The following is an 18,246-nucleotide window of genomic DNA, read 5'->3' on the forward strand; positions in this document are numbered from 1 at the left end:
CAAGTTGTACGAACTGGTGCTAAGTATAAGATTAGCAAAATAATGGATCTTTTTGTTGAGGTGATTTTACCATCTTAAATTAGGTGTTCTTATATTACATACAAGAACACATATTCTTATCTATGCAGGTAGTACTCCATGCTTTAGCAGCATTGCATGCCGCGTAGTCAACATGTAAAAGAGTGACAGGCTATTCATCTATGGATTAGTACCTTAACTGGTTTAAATTGCTACAGTTTCTTTTGCAGTGCATGAGGTACTTTCCTTCATACTAGCTAAAAAGTCTAGCGTGGCATCATAATATTATTCCTCAGAGTGCGCTTCTGAAAACTTAATAAATCCCATACATTTACCCAAAGTTATGCACTGAATCTTTTTAAATGGCTTTGAATTGTTCTTAGGAGGCTGCAGTTTACTAAAGTGGTGGGCATTGTCACGTCTTAGCAATAGCTCACAAGAGGAAAGGACATGCACTTGAAATGTTTGCTAACATCAGCTTGTTTGATACTGTAGTTTGTTTATTAATGCAGGTGACAAAGTTTCTTTTTAGTCTGTTTCCATGAAACTTGTATTGTCAGAATAGGTGTTTGTGAATAGCTTTTTCATTTCTGAATCAAGGAGATTTGAACCTGTATCACCTACACTGGATACTTGGGAGTGTTAACATTTTCCATTCCAATTTGCAAATGCTGCCTAAACACCCTAATAAGTCAAGTTTCGAAAAGTGTAATATTTTCTTCTGAAAATGTTGAAACACATTTTTTGCAAGGTCGTTCACATTCTTTTCTTTTCATTTTGAAATGTAAAATTAGCTAAAAGTGGAATTCCTGAGTAGTCTCATGATTCAAAGTTATTTCTGAGGTACAGTGTGGGGAAAAAAAAAAAAAGAATTATCAGCTCTAGAACAGGAGAAACCGTGCATCTTGTTTCTTAGAAATAATTCAAATAATTCTCAAATGCAGGAAGCAGCCAATATACAAAACATCTGTAATTCATTCTGTTCAAGTTAAGTTAGATCTTATTATTTCTGTACTTAGATGACAGTAGTGGATAATCAAATTACATTTAATAAAACTAATCTGTGGTCCATGCTGAGTGACATAATATCACACCACAAAAAGAGAGTGCAATTTCACCTACTGTTAAATTAATTACTGCATGTAAAGTGAAAAGAGTTTGATTTATCAAATCTGAATATAGCCTTAGGTATTCTAAGAACCATCATCAACTTCAAGGACATGAATGAACTCTTTATGAACTAAAGTTTATCAGAGTCACATAACGTGGTCCTGTGACAAATGTCTTTTTCATTTAAAAAAATAAATAGAACCTTTCAGACAGAAATTAAAGGTGGTTTTCAAAGTCTGTGGGTTAAATATAGCTCAGGCAAATGGAGCTCTTGCCACACATGAGCATTGAAACCTCTGACACAGTTTTTCCTATGTCATCTGGTGGAGTTGCAGTTGAAACTGGTAAAAATTTCATTTAGGTGTAAAATGTGTCAAACTAATGGTCAGAAACTCCCCTGCTATAAATATTCAGCAGTGTTGCAATAGAGGCTACATGCAGGCTACATGCAGGCTACATGCAGGCTTTGTGCACATCATGCTGACTATGTATTGGTGCGGCTTCACTGATGTGAATTTTGTTTTACTGTCCCAAATTTGTAAGCTACATGAATGCTGTACAGCTTCAGATCTGATTCTAATTCTGTGGATGATGACATTGTCCTGGTTTCAGCTGGGATAGGGTTAAATTTCTTCCTAGTGCTGTGTTTGGATTTAGTATGAGGAGAATGTTGATAACACACTGATGTTTCCAGTTGTTGCTAAGTGCCCTCCTAGTCCAAGGACAGCTCCCGTGCCTACTGACTGAGCTAGGTACACAAGATGGGAGGGAACATAATCAGGACAGCCAGCCCAGCTGGCCAATGGGGTATTCCATACCATGTGACGTCATGCTCAGTATATGAACGGTAGGCGTGATCCAGGAAGTACCGATCGCTACTTGGTTATCGGTCAGCGCGGGTGGTGAGCAATTGCATTGTGCATCACTCATTTTGTATATTCTATCGTTATTTATTATTATTATTTTCCCTTTTCTGTTCTATTAAACTGTCTTTATCTCAACCCACGAGTTTTTCTCACTCTTACCCTTCCGATTCTTTCCCCGTCCCACTGCAGGGATGGGGGGAGGGAGTGAGCAGCTGCGTGGTATTTGGCTGCCTGCCGGATTAAACCACGACAGACATCTATCAGCCTGGTCAACAGTGGTCTAAGTTATAGTGAAAGAGCCTGAAATAGTCGATGCACGGATAGTTATTCCATACCATTTCTTGAACAGGGCATAAGGACTATATGGAGCTGGCCCACACTTCCACTTTTGCCTCTGTGCTTCCTCACCATCACTCTGTAGCTGGCTTCCTGCTCTTATCTAGGTTCTCTAAGCAGGTTTTCAGAGTCCTTCAGGTATACTTAGCACTCTCTTTCAGCTGGGTCCTTTCTATTGACTGCAGAGGAATTCAAAACATTTAAATCTGGCTATTTTATTTCATACTGAGAATGCAAGTGGGTTGTGAGGGCTAGCTATGCATTTTAAATTGATGCTTTAGCTCACTGCAACCTTCCCACAGAAGTAAACCCTTCTGAAAATATTCACCTGGGCTAGATTTAAATCAAACAGAGTAAAATGTCCCCACGTGCTTTTTAGTAATTTCCCAACTCATCCAGGCTTCTTTTTAATTATTCTGAAATCTTAATGCGTATAAAATCACTGCTGGCTAGAAGTGCTTAGACTATAGAGCACTATGTACAACATGCATTTATCCTCAGCCTGGTGTTTCATGAAGCCCTTCTGCATGACAATGATCTCATGTTTCCTAACACCACTTCTGGGATAACAACGTTGTTTCTGTGGTCTAAGAACTCTGTTCAAGTCTACTTACTCTTTCCTGTACCTGCTGCTGGTGGTAGATTTTCCTAGATTTGACAGCAGAGGCTGATTCAAACAAAATAAAAATACTTCACTGTAGACATGAGCTCCATCCTACAGTCATTAATTAATTGGGTTGTTTAAAGCAAAAAAAAAGATAGACAAGAGAATTATTTACATTTTAAAAGAGAGTAAAAAGTCATAGGAAACAGAAAACAAAGATTTGTCACTGTACACATGCATTTTGTTTTACACCACCTAATACTTCGAAATAACCAACACCAAGGGACACTGAACAAATCACATCAGCTGGAATTTCTTTCTGCATACACTTTATAAATCTACTGATGTTTAAGTTCTACACCATACACTTCTGCATCCTTCCTTACTAAATGCTGGATCATGCTAAAATTTTGCCTTGGGCAGAGATGATCAAGCAAAGTATTCTTGAGGTAGTTCGACAATTCAATAAACCATTTATTCTAGAATATGGAAGCATTTTAAGGATATTCATTTCATCCTATTATTTCACTCAAGGCCTAGACCTTTCTGTCTGCAGCCTGCAGAACTGTATTCCCAGCTCACTGGAAGCTCTGCATAGTCTTTTGGATATTATCCAAATATAAGATGTCCTTGTGCTTAGAAGGGTTTTGTTTAGAATTAAGAGGTTATTTATATTTGTGTCTGCAAATTCTAAGCACTATTGATCTGTGTATTTGCCTGGGTAAACCAAGGCAAGAGACATACCTTCTTTACCATTTAAAAAGAAGAGGAAAAAAAATCAGTCCCGAGAGGCTAAAGAACTTAAACTTCTTTAAAAGCTTTAACCCTATCCCAGCCGGAACCAGGACACTTATTCATAAAAAACTAGTACTGATACATTGTGAAAGCAGCGAAATCATGTGTTTTCAACTCAGAATGAATAGTCAGGGTTTGGGAACCATTCAGAACATTCACTTCACTTCGGAAAGAGATCCAGAACCACACTGAGTTTAGTAGAATCATAAAATTCTTTGCTAGTTTTGTTTTGTGGAACACACCTTTGGTGGGGGAAAAGAGACTATGTGCCACCACCCTGTTTCCAGCTCTGGACCCCTGCCCTACATCAGGCCGCTCAGTTCCACCCCGAAGCAGAAACTTTACTAAGATATCTGTGGGATTATCATCTTCTGGTACACCAGTAAATATTTAAATTGCATTTTTGTACCTTCAGGTTTAATCCAAACTTTAGAATAGATTTGTCTTTTGGAATGAAAGAAGCTAGTTTTTGTTGGGTTTAGTAAGATCTGGTAATAATCCCATGCCCATCAGTAGGGATAGAACAACATAGATCACCTGAGACTGGAAAACTGCCCGCTGTACACCCACATTAACAAAGTTTGGAGGCAAGTTGTTTTCCTCAAAGAATGGCAGTTTGTCAAAACAGAAACTTTTCAAAACAAGGTATTACAGTTAACTCAATTTCCTTCAACAAATTTTCTCAATTTCAGAATGATATCCCTGATTACTCCACAGTGAGAAATAAATAAGATTCCGCGAAGTTAGCTGCTACTCTGGGATGCAAGTGCCTCTGGTCAGCTGTCTATTTTAGTGTATTTTATCATTGCAGAAGCTTAAATCCTCCAGAAAGTCATTTTCCAAGAAATTACAAAAATTCTAGTGCTCAGGATCTTCACTAAATATGTACAAGAGCTAAATTAATATTTCTCTGTGATAGCACAGGGCCTGTAACTTCTTTGTCCCCATGATAAGTGACATTGAGCTACTGGAATGGGCTTAATTCTGTTGTTCTGCACAAAAAAAATTCAAAGGATCTTAGCCCAGAACATTCTTAGTCTAAAAATATTCTGTTTAAATATGAAAAATATTCGTGGGATAGTAGTAATCATTTTAACCTTGCAATACAAACTGAAAGTTTCTACTTTCTTTTTATGATATTTTTAACTGAAGAACTATATAGATAGAAATTCTTCGAACAAAGATGTTAATGAAAAATGTTGATGTCACTGAACTGATTAAATTAATATTCTGGGATTTAGCAGGTATCTTTTTTTTTTAAATGAGTTGAAACAGAGCAGATTAACATTTTTAGGTTTGTCAATGTACATATTCCAATACTAGAAAAATATTAAGATCTTAATTAAGATAACATTGATTGCAGCTCTAGCAATTTCGTAAGATTATTGATAGGTATCATATAATGGAATAATAAGTGACAATGTCAATCCCTGCATAGTAGTACCTATGCTTTTTGAGGACTATTTTATAGTATTTTATTGATATAACCCTCTAGTTTCATTTTAGAGAAGTAAATCAGGACACCTGCGTCATGTCTGTCTTTCATGCTGGTATCTTTGTAACTAATTCATTGAAATCTTCGGAAGTACAGTGGAAATCACTTAAGATACATTTGGAACATTTTTAACAGAATACTGAGAAAAGCTAACAGTGAGACAATTTTTGCTGGTTTTCATGGATGAACTTCAGAAGTAAATCTGTTGGGTAGATTCAGACTCGTTAAAATTTATCTGATTAATGACACATATATAAATCAAATTCCATATCCGCTTTGGAGTTATATTGGTACAAAATTGTTTTGTAAGAGGAAATTAAAGAACAGGATTCTAGGTTACTGAAAAAAATATTCAAATGAAAGGGAAAGTGTCACACACATATGAAAAAGTGGAGAGGCTAAAAATCAGTTCAGATGCAACAGGATAAAAAGGCTCAGGAACTTTAAATATCTATGATCCCTACACAATTATACAATAATTATTTCCTGTATATCAACTGTGGATTAAAAAGAAAAAAAAAAACCACAAACAAACAAAAAAAAACACAAAAGAAAAAAGAAAAGGAACACAGCTGCCAAGTTCTATTTTGGCCCTTCGGTGAGGGCAGATTTTTTCTTTAGACAGGAAAAGGTCTGCTTACATGAGAAAATGGTATTGCCTGATGGGAGCTAGTTTTAGTGGAAAAGTGAGATAACAGAAGAAAAATATGCCTGTAGAGGCCTCTGAGCATCCAAGGCATCCGGAACTACAAATGCTTTCAGACCCTGATCTTTTATCACTGAAACCTTGTGTGATCATTCAGTCTCCAAGCAGCCTGTTCTTGCTAGTTTGAGTTTGAAAAATGAAACAAGTGGTTACATGGTTGTATTTGACAAAACTTGTACAGAAGCTTGGCAGGTTTGCACAGATTTCAGCAATTCCTAATTAGAAAAATGGAAGAAACTGATTTCCCATGACACAGCAAGACACAACCATTGAAGTCAGTACAATTTAATTTCCCTGAGTCTGCGAGATCTCCTGGACTTTCAAAGAGAATCACACTGAATCACTGCTGCCTCTTTTTTCTCTTGGCACTGTGTTTGGGATCAGCTTCTCTAAGCTGCACCCAACAAAAGCCACTGAAACAGTAATATATTGTAATTACTACATAGAGATAGTATACTTACTAATATGTAGTAGTAGTAATATAACACACACAGAGCTATCTTCATTTTGAGTGCTGCTGTCCTTCTGCTGCTTCTCAAAGCAAAGAAGTTTGTATTCATTTCTGGCAGCTCTTACAAACCTTTCTGCTGCCATGTTCTGTCATCAGCTGCCCTCAGCCAGAAAATGTTATGTACTGTGCAGTTAACCCCAGCAAAAGTTGTTATCTACCGTATTAAACACAGGCACAAAACCATGACAGCTCAACATTTTTTACAAACTATGCCGAAATAAAATTACAGACTTAATTTGAAGATGTCTCAGCTTCTAATCTCCGAGATCTGAGTCTCTGAGACCTCCAAACTCTAGCCTTTGTCTAATCCAGCAGTACTTCTCCTGACCACTACAAATACCAGCACATCTTAAGAATGTCAGCAAAGATGTCCTACCAAATATTTTCCTCTGTTTTTTTACTGCTTGATGAATAGCAAAATCTATTTTAATGCACCAATTTTCATTAACAGGCTTGACAAATACCAGCAGGATTTACAAAAGCAGCACAGTGCTCATCAATAAAGCCCATAGAGATGTATTTCTGTGTCCATGAAGGAAGCAGCTGTTTGTTGAATTTAGGATAATGAAATCTTCCTTGACATACAGACTGTGAACAACACCGTATTGGCATGCCCAATGTGTACCAACAGTTCTTGTTAGGTTTCATAGCTTCGAGGCTTATCAGACCATTTCTCTGCATTACCCTGAACAATGTTTGAGCCACAGATGTTGGAAAGAAAACAGACGGCAAATACACTGGAGAGTAGAACAAATCCCCAGCTTCCAGTGTAGACTTTGTCTATGTCCACTAAAACTGTATTCAAACAGCGAACAAAGTAAATAGCAAGCAGAGTTTGTCCAAAAATAGCTCTAAATGTTTTCAGTATAAGAGATGTTAATGATAGATACATCATCCCCTCCTTGGCTTACACAGTTCTGCAAGGAGATTCAAGTCCTTAACAGTTTTCTCACTAGGAAGTAAAACTTTTTCGTAAGCTGGGTGACCTTCACTACTAAGCAACAGGAACTGCTCTGCTAATATGGTTGCATATAGGTGGGAGAGATGTTTTGAAGGTTATAGGCAAGTTCAAAGCCCATAACAATTTATACCTGAGAAGATTTAACTGTGCAACAGCTGACTTTGTAGTGAATAGGCTCCTTCTGTATTTATCCTTATCCCCATATTGTGAGGATAGGAATTTACAGGGTCTAACTTACATGTTGGCTTGTCAAAATCTGATTTCATTTTTATTCCAGCCAAGTTTGACCTGAGCCATGGATGATGTCTAATCTTACCAGAACCAGATTTCACATCTGTTTATTGCTTTGCTTTCTGAAGTTGACCTTGTTTGTTAACTGGTTCAATACGTAATAGCTATGCTTCACAACAGCCTCCTCAACCACATTATTAAAAGTTCTTTAAGATTTGAAGTTGGGGTTTTCAGTAGGATTTATTTGTTTTTACTATTATAAAGAGTTAAGGAATATAACATTTCTGTGACAGGCATCAGGTCCATTTTATGAGCAGAGGAAACAACACAGCATTTTACTGATTACTCGGAGATAGAAATAAATATAGATCTGATGAAGATCTGTAATTTTTTACTGGTAAGCACTAAAAGACTATTCCTGAACAAAACAAGATTATTTAGTGCTAATTACAGCATTCAACTTAACTGCCAAAAGATTATTTGAGGGCAAGAGAATTTTCTAAATATAACAAATGATTTCAGAAAATCATCTGGGGATAAATTCAGGGATGGAAGAAAGCTGGACTTTGTGAAGTTTTATTTACATATGTAATTATAAATATTTTAATGTGTGATTATATTTCCTGTGCAACTTGGAAATTTACTTGTGCTTTTAACAGGTAAAGTTTTGGATTACTGCACCCTTTGTAAGCAAACATAACTGTTTGCTCTCTAGAGCAATAATGTTCTAACCACAGAGCCCAGTTTTGATTTTTATGTTTAGCTCCTCCTGATACATTTTAACTTCATCTGGCAGATGCATAACAAATACTCAGTTCCTGCAAGCCAGTTTATCCCTTTCTTTTTCAAGGAATACGTTTTTCATCCCTTGTCTACACTTTGTAAAATATTTTTAGTCCATCACGATTCTTCTGAAGGTATTGTAAATGATAAAACAGAGCCAATGAGTCCTATTCATTCATGCTGCATCTCTGATAAGAGTCTAGAGGTTAAGAATTTTCCATGGTAACTAGAATGGCTTAAAGGTCTTCTGACAATAACATGATGGATTCCAATTTCAGTCATTCAGGAATAAATCTATTACTTTAAGCAAAGTCACTCCAAAGATACCCATTCTTCAACTTCTTACACCAAGTGCTACTGAGGGGCCGTAACAGCCCTGACTCCAGAAAGAAAAATAGTCTGGCTTGGATGTAAGGTAAAAATGCCCATTTCCAAGAAACATCTGGCAGACACTTTCCAGTGTTTGCAGCTTTGGTAGGAAGGGGTCCAGAGAAAGGAGAGGTTTGTTGGGGGTGAAGACTTGTAGGTAAATATATCTATTTTGGGGAAATTTGCGTAGTTTATACAAATGTTCACTATTGCTTTGATCACGTTCAAATGCTTGAAGTTAGTTGCATGACTAAATTCATGTGAAGCAGCATATGTTTTCACATACAGCTTATTATTTGCTAGATTGGGCTGTTGTGAGAATGTAGGGTAATTATTCATTGCAAAAATATTTATGGTCCTTCCTGCCATCAGATAGCTTGGTGTACTTATGCGGAGTAGTAACTGATTTTTTTAAAATGTACAAAATTTCTGCACGTTTAGACAAGAACTGCAACTTAAAGAAAAAACATTCAGCTACACTACAGTGTCAAGTGCAATCACGGATCGATTGATGTGTCAGTCATAACATTATCCAAAACCTCTCTGGATGGAGTTACCTTTGCATGAGTTAGTGCAAAAAGGGAACATAAATGGGACTTAAAAAATGACTATTTTTGAAGGGAGGGAAATGTGGACACAACATATCTGCTACAGAACAGCATTCTATTCCTTTTGGCACAGTAAACCTAATTAAATAGTTACATTTTAAAATCTTTATGAGAATCTTAATTATTAATGTCATCAACAGGGTGAAAAAAATGTAGGTTAGGTGTGGGGAGAGTTTGGCTTTCCAAAGACATTACTTAAAAGCAATTTTTTTTGCATGACTGAGCACATGTGCACACAGACTAGATAGTCACACTTTACAGTGAGGTTATATTTATAAATTATTTATAAAGGGTTGGTAAACACTGTAGGCTATTATGGAATCCACAAAGTCCATAGTTTTGTTATAACTATGTATAACACCCTCAAGTAATGTGCAACCAAGTATAATTTATGAAAGTCATATCCGTAGTATTGTTTATGATGTATATTAATGATTTATTAATCCTTTATGAGCTATTTATAAATGCAATCTTAATGGAAAGCATGGCTGACTAGTTACTCCATTGCACTAGCTGCATGGGAGTTAAAGGTTGCAGGCCTCTGCCCCTCCTTTTTAACAAGCTAAGCAGTCTTTAGACAAGGCAACGCTCGCTAGCTGTTTCCTTACAGACTCCTAGGAAGTTGGAAATCTGAGAGAGGCATTACGAAGAGGTTTTGCTTGTAAGCAAATGTACAGAATCCTTTTTTTGCATCTTCTCAAATATCTCAGTAGAGCTACCACAGGTCTGCTTCGCAGGGTCCATGAGACAAAACTCCTTGCAGATGACCCACACATATTAATGTCTATGAAGTCTTGGTTCCTGAGGACTCTTGTATAGTTGGGTACATCAGGCCACCAAACTATGGGCTGTATTTCTAGGAACCGAGCAGAGCAGAATTGCTGTGTAAATGTGCACGTCCTTGTGGTTTCTGCAGGAAAATGGGCAATGTAACAGAAATGACTGCTATAGTCTAGGCTACCATAATGTCTAGGAACAGATCCTGGCTTGCAGTATTATTCTTCTGCTCCAAAGCAATTCTGCCTGCCAAGATACAGCTACTTGTGCTCGCTGCAGGCAAGCTCCACTAACTTTCATGTGACAGTGCAGTTTTACGGCTGCTCTTTGCTTCTTTATGCATCCTGTGAAATCTCTTGCTGAGGCATTTCATACTGGAGTACCATCCCAGCACATTAATTCTTCACTTGTTCTTTTGCAGGAAACAGATCTCATTCTGACATTTAATATCTCAATGCATCGTTCTTGGTGGATGGAGAATGGGCCGGGCTGCACCGTGACCTCAGTAACCCCAGCCCCAGACTGGGCACCAGAGGATCATCGTTATATCACTGTCTCGGGGTGTTTTCTTGAATATCAGTACATAGAAGTGGCTCACAGTTCTCTTCAGATCTTCCTTGCAGTAAGTGTTTACAGATAGCTTTACTTCCACCACCTTTTCTAGATTTCTTCTTGCAAAACGTCATTACCAGAATAGCAGAATATTGTGGCATTCATTTACAAACCTTGGCTCTAAGTGTTAGTTTTGTTATGAAACTCTGTTGACACCCATACACGAAAAGCTCCAACATATATGTTTATTGCTGTGAGAACCGATGACATGACACACTCTGTTTTCCTGACCTCCATTTTGACCATTGACCATGCCACAAATCTTTTGTAGCAGGTTACATTCAAATTACACTGTAGGATGTAAGTTGTGACACAGTAAGAAATTACAGATATTGCTGTGAAAGCCAAACTGAATACAAAAGAAAAGCCAAAATGAAGGAGAAATTTTCAACAGTAAAAATAGATTCACTGATCAGTTCACAGGACTCAAAAGTGATCAGTTTGTTTTTAACCATATTAATCAATATGCACTGGAGGAGAATGGGAAAGATTCTTCCCAAAAGAACAAAATGTTGTACTTGTATGAAAATCAAAACCAGAAATCTTTAATCTTTTTAGGAGGATAAGAATCCACTGTTACACTGCAGAAAATTTATAAGGAATGAAAATAGCTTCTTTTGGGGGAAATTGATAGGTTTTTCAACCATATTTACCTGTACTAATCATTTTGACTTGTGTTGTCTCTGACCTAGGTGAAAAGATGACATAAGCACTGAATTAATTACATTGAATGACAATCTGCATTTTTATGTTTGCTCTAGTGATACACACATGTTCATGCCCAGGTGGAGATATATATGATTGCAATAAATGTTACTACACATATAAATTTGAACCAGTGCCTCGGTACATGACTCCCTCTATATAAATTTTTTGTTCAAAAGATTCCAATGTTTTGTTCGAAGAGGGACCATACTGGCAAAAGAGAGAGGAAATTTGGTTAGTCACATCCAGAAGTTAATGTAAAGCAGTTGGACAGTCCATAATATATAATGTGGCCCTCAGCTACCCAAAATGTGAGCAGCTTTTCCATCTATTTCCCAGCCTAGCTGGAAATGGCCAAGTACCAGGTGAGTTCAGGACAATATATCTCTGAGTCAATACACCTCTGTGGGGGCTCTGCGTGTAAAAGGTTGGTGGCTGATGCACCTGAAAGCCCAGCTACCTCCCTTCAGTGGAGCCATCCCAGGTCTCCTCCATGCTCCTCAGCTTGCCGTGTTGTAGCAGAACAAAGGGACCCTGACCAAGTAGGTAGCAAGGCAGGTACTAGATATATCTGGAAGACAAGAGCAGCCCTTTCGCCAGATAGTTCATACCTGCAATTTTCACAAGCTACAGCTGGTGCAAAAGAGACAAAGAGAAAAGTGCAACAAAATCAGTGTGAATAAGTAAATAAGATTAAAATAGCTTTACAATTTTATTTACAAGCAATAGTTATCACTCAAGCTTGACTCATAGAATCATAGAATTGTAGAATCATTTACGTTGGAAAAGACTTTTAACATCATCAAGTCCAAGCATTAACCTAGCACTGCCAAGTCCGCTACTAAACCATGTCCCTAAGTGCCACATTTACACGTCTTTTAAATACCTCCAGGGATGGTGACTCAACCACTTCCCTGGGCAGCCTGTTCCAATGCTTGATAACCCTTTCGGTGATGAAATTTTTCCTAATATCCAGTCTAAACCTCCCCTGGCACAACTTGAGGTCATTTCCTCTCATCTTATCATTATATCTCTATTTGTTACTTGGGAGGAGACCTACACCCTCCAACACCCTGCTACAACCTCCTTTCAGGTAGTTGTAGAGAGCGATGAGGTCTCCCCTCAGCCTCCTCTTCTCCAGACTAAACAACCCCAGTTCCCTCAGCCGCTCCTCATAAGACTTGTTCTTCAGGCCCTTCACCAGCTTCAGTGCCCTCCTCTGGACACGCTCCAGCACCTCCATGTCCTTCTTGTAGTGAGGGGCCCAAAACTGAACACAGCATTCGAGGTGCAGCCTCACCAGTGCCGAGTACAGGGGCACGATCACCTCCCTGCTCCTGCTGGCCACACTATTGCTGATACAGGCCAGGATGCCGTTGGCCTTTTTGGCCACCTGGGCACACTGCCGGCTCATGTTCAGCCGGCTGTCAATCAGCACCCCCAGGTCCTTTTCCTCTGGGCAGCTTTCCAGCCACTCTTCCCCAAGCCTGTAGCGTTGCATGGGGGTTTTGTGACCCAAGTGCAGGAGCCGGCACTTGACCTTGTTCAGCCTCATACAGTTGACCTTGGCCCATCGATCCAGCCTGTCCAGATCCCTCTGTAGAATCTTTCTACTCTCAAGGCCTCCAAATGAGATATACAGGCTTATTTTTCTGCTTTATTTTTTGTATGTAATGAATGATGAACAAGAAACTCAAGGAAGTTCAAGCTCAGTTCTGTTCTTTATGCAACAAGGTTTTTTTGTGTGTCTGTACCTAAATAGAGCTGTGTTTCTGGATAAGGTCATTCTTTGGAAGCCAGGGGAATGGTTCAGAATAACAAACCATTGGTAATCCATGGTTTTATATTTCCATTCATGTTACTGTAAATGTGATTATCATAGGTAAAGAGCTATACAGTATAAGTATGGGCCAATTCTCCAAATCTGGTACTTGCAACTTTACAGTTTACATCATTTTCACATTTCTAGTTGTGGCCATGGAGTTCTTTTTCTTATAGAAAAGCCAGTATAAATTCACTATCATATTAAATGTGGTGAGAAACAGAGGAATTACCTGGTACTGCTCAGTGACATATAACAGAAAGTTAGAAGAGCAGATATTGCTTGGTTTTCAGCAAACTAGCTTTCAACAAACCCAAGCCTTACATCAGATTTATCTCCAGTTACTAGAAAGAAATTAATCTTTCCTTTCAATTTTCTTTTATGGGCACTTAAGTGGATCTTGCACTTTAACTTAAAACTATAAATTGCATCTTACAAATTGGTTACTTGCTTTCTTTTGTATTTCTGTATGTTCATGACAATGATCAAGCTAATGTTGATCTTGGCTTCTTCATGGGCTGGTGGCACTGCTGCATGTTTTTAAGGATGTTTTCTACTGCCTACAGATAAAAAGTTACAAAGACATTCAGCTTCATTGAGGACCACTTATATCAGTCTTTGAAAACATTATACTGAGTGTATTTGGTACAGCTTGACAATAAGCTCACAAGGAATCCAGCTACAGAAGGTTAGGGTTCACATAGATGTGATATTTGCTGTGGATTACTTAGTGGAATGAATATGACAGCTGAGATAAAAGCTATAAAGCCCCCATGGTTTATACTTTCTGAAAAGCAAGCCTCAAGGTGGGCTGTGGAATATTTCAAGGATTGCAGACAGATAGAGGAGATGCAGAATACTCATAGTCTCCAAGAGATCTTCTCTCCCCAGAGGAACATGTCCTAGAAGCAAAGAGCTGTGAACCAAACAAATGCTGTTGCTAATTTTGTGCAAGTCAACACAGATTTTATTTTTTTGAGAGTGAAATTTTGGAGAATTTTAATTTCTCGTACTGCTTAAACAAAGTAGTAATTAAAACAACTGGAAGGTTAAATGATCCCAAAGGTCAGGAGAGTCCCCGGTGTGCAGAGTGGTGGTGTTCATTGTGTAATAGCAGCCTTAGAGACTAAAGAGTGACAGATGTGATGATGCACAGATATTTTGCCAGCTTCTCCTGAGGACTGGATTTTGCTCAGGATAAACAAACAGCTGGACAAAATTGTTAGTTTAGCTCACACTGAAGAAGTGACAGAAAATTCAGTTTGGTGATCTCTATACTTTGACCAGCTGAATGCTCATGATTTAGAAAATCTTCAAAATGAGGTAAAATTATTTAAGAACTAATGTGTGCAAGAAAATGCTCTGATAAAATAAGGATTATACCAAATTGGGTATTTAACATTTAGGTATGCAAAGCAGGGCTGGAATAGCCCACAGTGATAATAGGGGCTGCAAAGCAGCCACCGCCACTCCTTTGTCCCATGACACAGAGCACTTAGTGCATTGGGTGATGCTGGTGGAAGACTACAGCCTCTGTAGAGCCTATCAGTAAATCAATCCTGGTATCACGGATATAAAAAATGACCATATAATGCACATTTATGTCTGTCTCGTAGCCATTCCCATGTCAGCACACTACTTCTTCCTCAGCCGCTGTCTGATTTTTTTTCATGTGTATGGAAATCTATTTTGAAAAACTTCCACTGCTTTTTCACTGAATTATTGTGGTAGTTGCCTCTGAAGTGGTACACCACCAAAATCTCAGTGCCACACACCATGCTTGTCAGTTTTCACTCCATGCTCCATACCAATACCTCCCATTTGGTTCTTCTGAGACTGAGCCACATTGCTATCACTTTACCTCTATGTCTTACCATCTTCTTCCAGCAAGTTAAAAAGAGAGAGGGGTTCAGGGAGAATGCGAGGGAGGGGAATCTATTTCATTCTTAAGCGCAGCTTTGCAGCCTGCAGTGCTGCAGAATAAACAAACATATTTTTAGGGCACCACCTGCAGCACGCAGCTGTATGGAACTGAACAGAACTGCTAAGGGTGTGATTTGTTCTGCTTTGTGTGAAACCCTGGGGTCTGGGAAAACATGTGGGGAAGGTATTTCTATGGAACAACTCCTTCCTTTCCTGCCCGCCCCAATTCTTGGTGAATATCATAGCTGAATCTGTAAAGGTGAAATCTTAGCTTCATTGCGCTTTGACAGCAACAGTAATTTATTTAATGCTGTGCTGATACATGGAGAAAAAATGCATAGTTTCAGCTACAGCTAATGCATTTTTTTTTGTTGCACAAAGCTAACCTTCAATGTGCTCACATACTGGGCAAAATTCTCCACTCGACTCTTCTCTCCCAGGGAAGTCCCATTTACAGAGCTATGATATCTTGAGCACCTGGACCATCCAATGTGCTCTGCAAGGACCACAGCTCTGCCTGTCCTTGGTGCCTACATATTACCAAAATGACCTGGTCTGGCGATGGCATGACTTGGATACCCATATGCTTCATACATTAAAGTGTCCTTGTGTGCTTAATGGTTATTGATTCTTGCTGCTTACATCAGAGAAGTTATTTCATTTTCAGGACTTCTGGGTTATCAAGGATAAATATTCTTAAATTACTGATCTCTGGAGAGAATTGTTCCAGGTAAAGAATGAGGTCAGTGGTACTAATGGAGATTTGATTTGCTACTGGTTTGTGAAATTTGAGTTACATTCTGTATAATATTTACAGAGTGGAGGCTGAATAAAAGTTCCCAGCCACCCCTAAAAAATAGGAGGTATATCTGGCACTTCACCATGGGGAGGGCAGTGCCTGGGAGGGACACAGTGCAGAGTGTACACCCCTGCTAACCTTGGCATGTAACGTCAGTGCTTAAGGTTGTCGTTGGCTCTGTGTATAAATAGTACATGCATACCAGCTTTTTGGTCACACAGCTAAAAAAGAGTCACAAGCTCGCAGTTTCACAGGCACCCACACCAGCAATGTCTAATTCTAGCTACGGATCCTATGTACAATTTTCTTCATTTGCACTTGTTATTGAACTCTTGTCTTATAACAGAAGGTGGAAATCTTTTCAGTTCAGGCCTTGAGCTGTGGTTCAGCTCAGTGGGTTCTGCTTCCAGGTCTACCACAATGTCCTTAGGAAAGTCATTTTGTCTCTCTGTGCCTCTTCCCAAGTGCTGCAGAGAGGAAAGCATGCCTAAATTTTTCATGTTCGGTTTATAAGACACTGTACCATCTGCATAGATAGGGATCTCTTGGATCTCTCAAAAAGCCTCTAAATGTGGATGGCACCCAGTACAGTAAGGCCTTTGTGTGGTACAAGGAAATTATAATAATGGTAATTGCATTTCATACAGAAATCAAGCTCAGATTCTCTACATCTTCCTTCTGCCCGTGTTTTACTCTTTGATTATGTATGACCTGCCCCCACTCCCACAAGGCTGTTCTTGCAAAAGTTGACAAATTAAAATCCATTTGTAGATCAAAACTCTGAAAATATGCAAATAAAAGATCAGCCTTGGAGATAAGTGTGACAGAATTACATATCTATTTGCCAACGCAGGATTAAAAGTATTTATTATGCTTGTCTTTTACTCCTCACTTACACACTCACAAGTCTATTGATTTTAGTGGAACTAAGTGCCCGAGTTATGGGAATAAGACTAATGTGAATGCATCACCTTAGCCAATTTGGTTTTTAGTTATATAGCCCTCAAAAAGATGAACTGTGTAATATTATTCCAGTAAAATGAGTGGGGAAAAAGTATTTCTTATGTACTGTATCTACATTATTGATGGTAACTTACATACCAAATAAATAAACCATAAGTAAACTGTTACATAAAAGTATTGACCATTTTCATAGTGATCCTGTCCACTGACTTTTATGTGCCGTATATTAGTCTTAATTCCTTTTTGTTCCTTCCTGTATTTACACTTGAGTGTATGCTTCATGCAATCATTAAAATTATTATTTCATGCTTTAAAATTTGTAATTATCCATCCATACTTGTTACGGTAAATGTATACTATTTGGGATTCTGCGAAGTCTGCGTCATGCATAATAACTTTCAAGCTCTGATGTTGTCAGATTGATTTAAAACATCATGAAGCATAACTGTGTTATTAAGATGCAATAATACAGCTATGCACTTAGAACACAAGCTTCAAAATCTCTGCTGTGTTGCAGACTTACAGTATGACCTTTGGCAGGGTGCTTAATTCATGCCAATTATTGTCTGTACTATACAAACAATGGTTCTTAAATATTTCAGAAAGATGTTGCCAGGATAATTCCATTAAACATTGCAAAGTAATCAAATATTACAGAAAGGTGGTCTGTGTGTGTATTTAAGCACTTAGAACAGTAGAATAGCATTAACGTTCCCTACTTCTCTCAAGGATTAATAAAAATTAGAAGAGGGTACTCTTAAAATCCTTAATGTTAGCGTAGCACAGGTGACATTAAATAGTCTCATGCCCTTGTGGAGAGATGGAAGTAGTGGGTAATCGTGTACTCTCATAGGAATTTCTTTACTGGACTGTCTATTTGTGCTTTAGACCCACATGTTCAAATACGTTTCTAACAGTATATCACTTAAAAGACCCCAACAGTGCTGAGGACAGTATGATTGCAAAGCAAAGCAGCAGTTCCTGTCCAAAAGAACTAACCTTCAAAGGACAAAAAATGCCAGCCAATCCATACAGACAGAAAAGAGGGGCAAGACAGGAAAACAGAGAAGGAATACCAGTTTGCAGTTTCAGCGCACCTCTTGTTTGACCATTATCAGTTTTTTTGTAGGCATGATAGAAAAGCCCTAAAAAGAGCTATGAACCAGAATGAGTAAACTTTTCATTATCTGATGGAAAATTCTCCTAAAGGGCAACAAAACAGGAAAGTGTGTGAAAATTTGAAATTTATTAA

At 38.3% G+C, this 18,246-nt stretch overlaps 1 protein-coding gene across 1 annotated transcript in view; it reads left to right on the top strand.

The window, feature by feature from the left end:
* The window catches only part of NKAIN2 (sodium/potassium transporting ATPase interacting 2), a 562,467-nt gene that overhangs the window by 467,429 nt on the left and 76,792 nt on the right, over positions 1 to 18,246 (top strand). The window contains exon 4 of the mRNA XM_075145763.1: positions 10,592 to 10,792. Within this exon, the coding sequence (XP_075001864.1) occupies positions 10,592 to 10,792 (201 nt within the window). The remainder of the gene's footprint in view (positions 1 to 10,591; positions 10,793 to 18,246) is intronic.

The sequence above is a fragment of the Calonectris borealis genome, chromosome 3 (assembly GCF_964195595.1).
Source record: "Calonectris borealis chromosome 3, bCalBor7.hap1.2, whole genome shotgun sequence".
NCBI lineage: Eukaryota > Metazoa > Chordata > Aves > Procellariiformes > Procellariidae > Calonectris > Calonectris borealis.